The sequence below is a fragment of the Zingiber officinale genome, chromosome 7B, assembly GCF_018446385.1.
Source record: "Zingiber officinale cultivar Zhangliang chromosome 7B, Zo_v1.1, whole genome shotgun sequence".
Lineage (NCBI taxonomy): Eukaryota > Viridiplantae > Streptophyta > Magnoliopsida > Zingiberales > Zingiberaceae > Zingiber > Zingiber officinale.
Window position 1 is genome coordinate 15,222,386 of NC_055999.1, and position 9,105 is coordinate 15,231,490.

The 9,105-nt window shown below is 35.9% G+C and overlaps 1 protein-coding gene across 1 annotated transcript; it reads left to right on the forward strand.

The window, feature by feature from the left end:
• Window positions 1-489: 489 nt before the first annotated feature.
• On the forward strand, window positions 490-5,672 carry LOC122005390 (50S ribosomal protein L21, mitochondrial-like). The gene is made up of 5 exons (XM_042560416.1): window positions 490-1,048; window positions 1,146-1,226; window positions 4,600-4,701; window positions 5,085-5,159; window positions 5,235-5,672. The coding sequence occupies exons 1-5, from the start codon at window positions 602-604 to the stop codon at window positions 5,304-5,306; spliced, it is 777 nt and encodes a 258-aa protein (XP_042416350.1). The 5' UTR covers window positions 490-601; the 3' UTR covers window positions 5,307-5,672.
• The last annotated feature ends 3,433 nt before the right edge of the window (window positions 5,673-9,105 follow it).

Consider the following 9,105-nt stretch of genomic DNA (forward strand, 5'->3'; position numbering starts at 1 on the left):
AAATCGAAAAAGAAAGTAATTTTTTAAAATATACATGATTCATCTTCCTCTTACATGCACTGATCCTACTGTAAAAAGTCCAACGATACTCATATTACTTATTTTAGATCTCCATTTGTAATGATGTTGTGTTTATAATAGTAAAAAGAGGTATAATAAGCGTGAAGCTCAATGCCACAAGGGAAGAGAGAGGGTGAGAGATATGTTGCCACGTGTCTCCAAAATATAAATTTTTTTTTTAAATTAGATTTTATAGAAATATGACTCAGATACATTGAAAATCGACATATAGAAAAATGATATTGAAGTTCACCTCTTGGGCATTCTCAAAGTTTATGCTTGATTTAGGAAGTTCTCAACTTTAAAAGGCATTTTTAGAAAATTATTAGACTTTTAAAAGACATAGTTTTTAAAAGACATTAAAATTATATATATATATATATATATATATATATATATATATATATATATAATCCGAGATGCCCATGTGCTACGCTAAAATTGCAGTGTGCCAACTAAAACCCTAAGTCCCTTACTAAAGCCCGTTGATTCCTCTCGCTTGCCTCCTTGCTGAGGCCCTGCGAGAAAAGAGATCTCAGCCATGGCCGGCCGATGCCTTGGCACTCTCGCCCGGCATGTACGGGCTCGTCTCATCTCCACTGCTGCTCTGGAGATCCCACAAACCTCCGTGATCCTTCGATCCCTCGATCTCGCAATCAATCCAGGCTCACCTTTGAATCTCCAACACGCTCCAGTGCGAGTCCGCTCTCTCAGTTTGATTCGTGTCGCTAGCCCTCGATTTTTTTCTTCCCGTCCAACGAATTCTTCAGACGAGGAGGAAGATGACGCTGAATACGAAGAAGGAGATGAGGAGTACGAGGAAGAGGAGACAGAACATACATTGGGTCCAAAAAGCATCGGACAAAGTGGAAAAACAGAGGAAGAGAAGGTTGCAGAGGCGGCTGAGATTGGATATAACGTGATCGGCCCACTGGATTCGTCGGAGAATCCGTTCAAGTCATACGAACCATATTTCGCTGTTGTTCAGGTAAATATAGACTGCCGTCTTGCTTTCGTTTTTGACTTCATGGTATTATTTTTGATGCATAGAATCTTGAAAGTTCTCCCTTTTTTGTTGCCCATAGATTGGTTCCCATCAGTTCAAAGTCAGCAATGGAGATTCCATTTTCACTGAAAGACTCAAGTACTGTGAGGTTAACGATAAGGTAAGTGCCTTCGAACATATAGTCAAGACTGCGTGTTTCAATTGTTGCCTTCCTTGCGATTAGTTTAGTGTTTTATCTCTCAATTAAAATTACTGGTTCTTTTCTTCATTCGAAGCTTGTCTCTCATGTTGGGTTGGCTCATAGCTGGACCTGCACTCGGTTCAATTACACAACCTTTGCATGTGGCCAACAGACAATGTATCCATTTTAAAGACGTTTTATATGGTTTTTAGGTTGATGTTGTGGCATTCCACCTCAAGTTGCATGCTAAGATGAAATAGTGCCTCAGGATGCAGCGAACGAATATTGTGGGCTAAGTAGCTTGCAAAGAATAAGATTGGAAGAGCTTTTGGTGTTGTGCAAGGGCAGGGGCTAGGGAAAGTCTTTCTTATTTCTGCGTCAGCATTAGGAGAAGAGTTTAGGGTAATTGAGAGGGGGCTTCTTCTACATGGTGTGGGTTGCATTATGTCCTAGTTTTTTTAGACTTCTGTTTCTATGTCATATACACTTCTAGTTTATTTGTGAATATGGGCTTAGGCTAAACAATGGTTGCTCACTGGTGTTCCTTTGTTATGCATGTGTTTGTTGCCTTGTTTGCGGTCATTCAGTTACTAACAAGGCCTTAGGTGAATTGTCTTGGCGCACCATTTCTGATAAAAAAGGGATGGTTTTAGATGATAGATAATGGGGTGTGGTTTTTTATGTTGTTCTAACTTATTTGTGGTTCTTTAGTTATGTGAATTTCAATAAATGGTCATGGAGAAGCCTCAACCCAAAACGTAGCATCTGAGGTGATCAAACCTAGCAAGTGGCATCATAATACTATTTCTAGATTGGAAGAGCATTTCACTAGGCCTTCATAGTGGGTGGTGTGGTCAACATGAGAGACAAATTTTTCTAAGCCTAACAAGGACTTCAATAGTATCATAGGGGATATTTAGTGTTCATATGAGATGTTAAATTTTTTTTTAGGTTGATTAATGATATTAGAGTTGCTAACGTAGCAGGTATTCTACCTAGCAATGAGAAGAGAACAATCACTACCATCATATTGTGTCGTGTAGCTAATATTTCTATTGAGAGTACGTACAAGGTGTCATAAAGAAATTCGTGGAATGTTACATGTCAATCAGTGCCATCAATCAAGTCCATCTAGAAAATTATTCAAGCTACAAATAAACCAGTTGAAGTATCTTATTATTATTTGCCAAGACCTTGTGGATGAGTTTGCTAAGGTAATTGAGAAGATAATAGATGGCAACATGGCAAAGATTTTAATTACTTATTGTTCTAATTTGTATTATACTTTTTTCAATACACTCTTGGTTGGCAAGCAAGGTAAGACAACTCTCTAGAAGATGGTAAATAAAGTATATTGCACATGTTGCTTTAAAAAAAGAGAAAATTTGCAACATGAGAGCAAAAAGGGTCCGTCACTAGGGCGAGAATCTAGGTAGCCTAGATCTAGATTCAAACTCAGATAAACAATGCTAATTGTTTAGGTGCAAGATATATGATCACCTCAAAAGAACTTGTCCATAGTCCCTAGATAAAAAGGCAGAGGTTCATGATAGTGTACAAACAATCATGGCTTAAGATATTATTGTTTGTCATCTTAACGGTTAATAATAATACTTCCTATAGTACGGTAGTTTGATTTCATTGTGCAATATATAGGAGAGAGTAGTTTGAGATTTGTTATGAGTATGGCTGAGACCTCATGTCTAAAACTCAGAGGTGGAGGTGGAGATCTTGGCCGTTGGCTCAATCAATCTTTGTTTTCCTGAAGAAGCTTATATATTTTGGACAAGCAATCCTTCCCAAAGATGAGGAAGAAATTGATTTCATCGAGCCTATTAGATTAAACAGTTGGGAGGGTGGTTATTGGGAATTGAACACACATGATATGATGATAAGAAGGTTAGAGACATTTGTGTGAAGACTTCTCTAACCCTAGGACATATGAATTGGGTAGCACATCTAGTGAGCTCAGATTGCATAATGTGTCTCATGAAAACACAATCAATTAAAAGAGAAAATCTTCTAGTTTTCTATGTCCGTATAGCTCCTATGGATATCCATGTGGTTGAATAATGCAGCAATCAAAGTGGTTGCACACATGCTTAATTGAGGTTAACTCAAGGATGTAAATCCCAATTTATTCAATGGTGGAGCAAGTTGAGGTTGGTGCTTCGAAGCATCACACTTACAGCAAAATCTTATTGTGGTGGCAATTCATTGGGTTGGCTTGTATTTTAGCCTACACGTGAGTGAATGTGAGCTTGGCACATACATGCAATGTAGCCCAGCATGACCTTATACCATGTGTGGAGGCACACCATGTTGACTATGGCTTAATGTGCAACCGTTATAGTAATCCTTTCTTTTACATTTTTTTTTGGGTTTGGCCACTTCTAGTCTTGTCCTACGATTTTCCATATTGGGTTGTGTACAAATGCAAGAGTGCCTTGGGATATGTGTAATGAGTATTGGAGAACAAAAATTTGTAGAGAGAATTTTTCTTGTTTCTTTTTGTTTTCTTAATTAGCATTTTAAGAAAAGTTTGCTTTCTTTTGCGAAATGTGAGCAACAGCTTATGCAGATTTCTCTATTCTTTTTTTCTTTTCTTTTCTTTTCTTTTCATATAATAGAGGCTTGAATTTTCTTTGTAGATGTAAAGTTGAACTACGTTATATCCTTTCTTTTCCTTTACTTTGTGATTTGTGTTTATCATTGTATCAGAGCAAGTTGTTTGGTTCTACACTGGGTATGTTGTATATTGTTTCTACCTAGAGAGGAAAAAAATTTCATTATGCTCCTTGTGCATATCACTATATGAGCCTTTGCAGCTGCTTGAAAAATTGGTTCTTTTTTAGATTTTTACTTATAGCCAAAGCATTTTGAATGCATATTTTTCGTGAGAGAAGAATGGACGGACCCTTTTAGAAGTAACTTGAAAAGCACTATCTAGTTTTGATGTATGAATTTTATGCCAGCTTGTGTAGTAGTAACCCATGCATAATCTCCTTCAAGGCTTTGATTCAATTGTATACACTCCAGAAACTTCATTGTATTTGGCATTTTTTGTCTAGACATTTTTTTACTTGTTTTTCGTGAACAATTATTTATTACTCTTCAATAGGACCTTCGTCCATTAATCTACTCATTGTTTTAATTTTGGATCACCTCTTTCAAGAAAGGTAACCTTTATAAAAGTTGCTATTTTGCTTTCTACCACCTGATTATCTTTGAGATTAAAACAACCAAGACAATAGCACAGATTAAGAAATACAGCAATTGTTACAGAATGCTTGCGCTAACACTCGAACGATGTTTCCTATGTTTTTATTTACTCTATCTGGTTTGTTTGCAGTTAAACTTGCACAGAGTTCTGATGTTGGGATCAAAAACACAAACAATTATTGGTAGGCCAATGGTACCTGAAGCCATGGTGCATGCTGTTGTTGAAGAACATGTAAGCAACCATTTATCTTTTTATTCCTTTTGTTTTCTATTGAGATGCTATCTGCATCTTGCTAGACTGTCCTTGTAGCTAAAGATAATTATACATGCAGGCATCTCTTGTATCTAATATCAGTTCTGTGGAATAAGCATTATATAGTTGTTCCTGAGATTTCGTCAAGAACTCAAAATTATCCTCGGTTGCTCGCTTATTTTGAAATCATTATTCTTTGTTCACCGAAATAAGACGTGCTAGAAAGCAATTTTGGACCATCTTAGATCTAAAAATGTCTACTCAGTATTTCATTATTCATTTTCTTAAAGATATTTTTTTCTCTATAAATCTATGCATGTGATATCTTTTTCTTCTGCTAACTGATATTGATGTCTTCTCAGGCTTTAGATGCAAAAGTTATCATATTCAAGAAAAAACGAAGAAAAAATTACCGTCGAACCAAGGGCCACCGCCAGGTGAGATCTCAAATCAAGTACTAAATGATGTTGCTTTGGTATCAGCTTCTTATAAATGCTCCATTGTCACTTTAGGAACTCACTAAGCTGAGGATCACCGATATACAAGGCATAGACAAATCAGAAATTGCTGCAACTGTTGCTTAAGTTTTTCATATTCAACAATCCAATCGCTGCCATGCACCACTGAACATGAATACATGATGATTGCATTCATGTGAACTTAGTGCTCCACCAGAACAGAAGTCGGGAAACCTCTGCCAAAATCGTGCCCCAGAACTTTCAACGATTCAAAAATTTAAGTTTTTTTTTTTTGGCCTGTTTGGAAATTGTGGTAGCTAACCTTTGCTGGGATTTGTCTAATTGATCCTTTCTTGGTGATTTCCAAAAACATCTGCCTCAATTTTCTGCCATTTACTATGTTTTCACCATGTTCGCACAAACAATGGTTTGCTGTTGGAACGCATAAATCTAAATCTGGTGCTCAATAAAAAAAATTCATATTGTCTTATATATTTGAAATGTCGAATCTCATTATCAAGTAAACTTGTTCACTACGTCAATTAATTTTTTTTTTCTTTTGTCAGATTTTTTAACACTTGTGCAGAAGCTGCAAATTCTTTTCGGTGTGAAGCTCTTAATCAAGCTGGGTGGAATTGTCTTCCGCTGGCCTAGTTCACTATGAAATCGGACCATGCCGAGTGACACTGGCTGCGATTGGCTGAAATAGGGCCATTATTCACAAAATAATTGATAGATTATTGCATAGGAATTTTAGAATTTTAATTAATTTACCGCGCATGCTGTTTTTGGAAATTTTCATTTCGCATATATAATTATTATAATATCAAAATCACGAGCATATTGCCGTGATACCTCTCCTCGTTTTACTTGGCTTAAAAGTTTCATTCGTTTTTTTTATATTTTTATTATATCCATTTTAATGTACTGTTATCATTATCGAATTTAGATTTGAGGGTAGGAATATATTAAAGAGGTTTATAAAAGTATATTAATTTTAATTTGAAGCGATTTAAAATTTGCTAGATCTATTAGATAATTTAGTATGACAAGGATACACTTAGTATTGGTGATTTTCATAAAGTAAAAAACAAAAGAAAGAATTTAATTATGTCCCTTTACTTGTTGGTCGGTATCGTTTGATATTTAAATAAAAGGTTATGATAGAAAAAACATGTCCTTTTATAAATAATATTTTAAACACTATAAAATATCATCTGTATAAATAATTCAGCATCTTCGTAATAAAAATTTTTCCTCTCAAGATTACTTACTATTTTTAAGTATTATTTGTATATTATTATATCACAATAACAATATACAAGCATTCAATTATTGAGTTTAAATAAATCCTCGATAGAATCGACCAAATTTTTCACCAATAATTTTAAGAAACTATTTATGTCTTCTCAAGTAAATTGCTTTGGACTTTCTTGTTGGGTCATTTCAGAGCTAGAAGGGGGTGAATAGCTTCTCACGCTTCGATGATAATGATTTGGAGCGGAATACTCGAAGCAAGCTCTCCAATGCTAACAATATAGATTTACTTGATATCCACCTCAAGAAGAGGTGACTAATCCAAGGATCTAGCCCTCACACACATCCACTATCAAATAAACTCCTTCTCGATAATTACCGGAGGTGGAGAAACTTCGTACAACACCACTCAATAAGAATACAACTCACGCAAGAAGAAAATATAACAATACAAAAAGAAAATCACTTTTTGCTTGCTCTCTTATTGATGAAGATGCCTCTGGACTAGTTGAAAAGTGCAGCAACACTTCTCTTCCAAGCTCGAAATTCGACGATGAGTAGCGGTGAAGAATGTGTAGGCTATCGTAGTGAAACAATACACACGAAGCCCTTTTATCGCATGCACAACGACTAGTTTTTCAAGCTTAATCGACTAGCCTAATCGATTAAGTCTTCCTAATCGATTAGCCCAATCGATTAGGAAGCTTTCTGTTCATGCGAGAACCTGCCGTAAACGATAAAGCTTCCCTGCTTAATCGCTTGCCAAACTCTCTGTGCATTTGTGAAATCCAAGCTTAATCGATTGTCGTGATCGATTAAGCATTCGTAATCGATTGACCTAATCGATTACGAACCTTTCTGTGCACTTGTGAACTTCGCTTAATCGATTGTCCTAATCAATTAAGCTTCGGTAATCGACCAACCTAGTTGATTACCAAACCCTAACTTCCAAACCAAAGTCTAGGGTTCCCTTCCCTAATATTCGGTCAACCTTGACTTGTTGGGACTCCTCATTATCTAACATCTAGTCAACATTGACCTGCTGGGACTTCTTCACCAAGTGTCCAGTCCATCATTTGACTCACTTGGACTTTCCATCTCATGCCAAGTGTAAGGTCAACCTTGACCCACTTGGACTTCCCAACACCAGATGTCCGATCAACCTTGACCCACCTGGACCTCCACATGCCTAACTTCACTCACCAGGACTTTCCTTCTGCCTAGCTTTATTCACTAGGACTTTCACCTGACTTCACTCACCAGGATTTTCCTTCTGCCTAGTTTCACTCACTAGGACTTTCACCTGGCTTCACTTACCAGGATTTTCCATCTGCCTAGCTTCGCTCACTAGGACTTTCAACACCAAGTGTCCGTCAACACTGACTCACCTAGTTTTTCTCTTCTGTCAACCTTCTCGTTGGACTTACTCTTGTCTAACCTTAAGTTAGGACTTTTCAATCAAGTATCCAATCAATCTTAACCTACTTGACCAATCTCCACACACATAGACAATTGCAACTGTAATTTCCATATATTATCAAACAATCTTCATATATTGTCAAACATCGAAATCGAAACATCAAGACTCAAACTTGAGTCAACTAAAGCTTAGTCAACCTGGTCAACCTTGACCTAGGGGATATTGTACCAATATTTCCTACATATTTTGTCAAGTTGGAAAGGTTCGATGGAGAAAACTTTCGGCGTTGGAAATAGAAATTACATTTCATACTCACTTCTCTAAATGTGGTATATGATTTTACCACACCAAAACCGATAGAAAAAGAAAATAAAGTTGTGGCACAAACATGAGCAAGACAAAAATGGGATCAATACGATTATGTATGCAATAGATATATTTGCAATGCAATGACTGATGTTTTGTTTGATCAATACTACAACAAGGGAACTCCAAAGGAAATATGTAACTCACTTGAAGCTAAGTATCAATCTGAAGATTCTATAAGTAAGAAATTTTAAGGAAATATGTGATTTACTTGAAGCTAAGTATCAATTTGAAGATTCTACAAGTAAGAAATTTTTAGTTTCTAAATTTTTTCAATATGTCTAATACTAGAAAAAATATTGAGCAATTCCATAAAGTCATACACATTTATAATCAATTTGCACAACATGGAATGCGTATGGATGAATTTATTGTTGTATCTTCGCTGATTGACAAACTTCCTAATTCATGGAAAGATTGTAAAAACAATCTTAAGCATAAAAAGGATGTGTCTATCGAAGAATTGGCTAATCATCTTCGTATTGAGGAAGATTTTCATGCTAACAATTCGGAGAAACAATCCTTTAAGGTGGCAAGAATGCCTGAGTATGTGGTGATGATCGTAGATGCATATTTGTGTGAGAAATCCTAAGATTAATGGATTGATACCAGTACTATAATCACATTTGTATCAGTCAAAATCAATTCTCTACTTATTCACCGGTAGAAGAAGACATAATTATCTATATAGGGAACCACTCTACGACAACAGTCAAAGGAATTGGTAATGTCAAATTGAAGTTCACTTTAGGAAAAAACACTTATGTTGACTAATGTGTATCATGTTCCTTAAGTTAGGAGGAACCTTGTTTCTGGAAACATACTTAGCAAATGTGACTTCAAAATTGTCATTGAATTGAATTTTATAATCATCCTTAAAGG

Bases quoted from the DNA above. Each gene is read 5' to 3' on its own strand.
- LOC122005390 (XM_042560416.1), top strand. From the start codon at position 602: ATGGCCGGCCGATGCCTTGGCACTCTCGCCCGGCATGTACGGGCTCGT. The intron at 1,227-4,599 runs GTAAGTGCCTTC...GTTTGTTTGCAG, and splicing joins ACTGTGAGGTTAACGATAAG to TTAAACTTGCACAGAGTTCT. The intron at 5,160-5,234 runs GTGAGATCTCAA...TTGTCACTTTAG, and splicing joins GAACCAAGGGCCACCGCCAG to GAACTCACTAAGCTGAGGAT.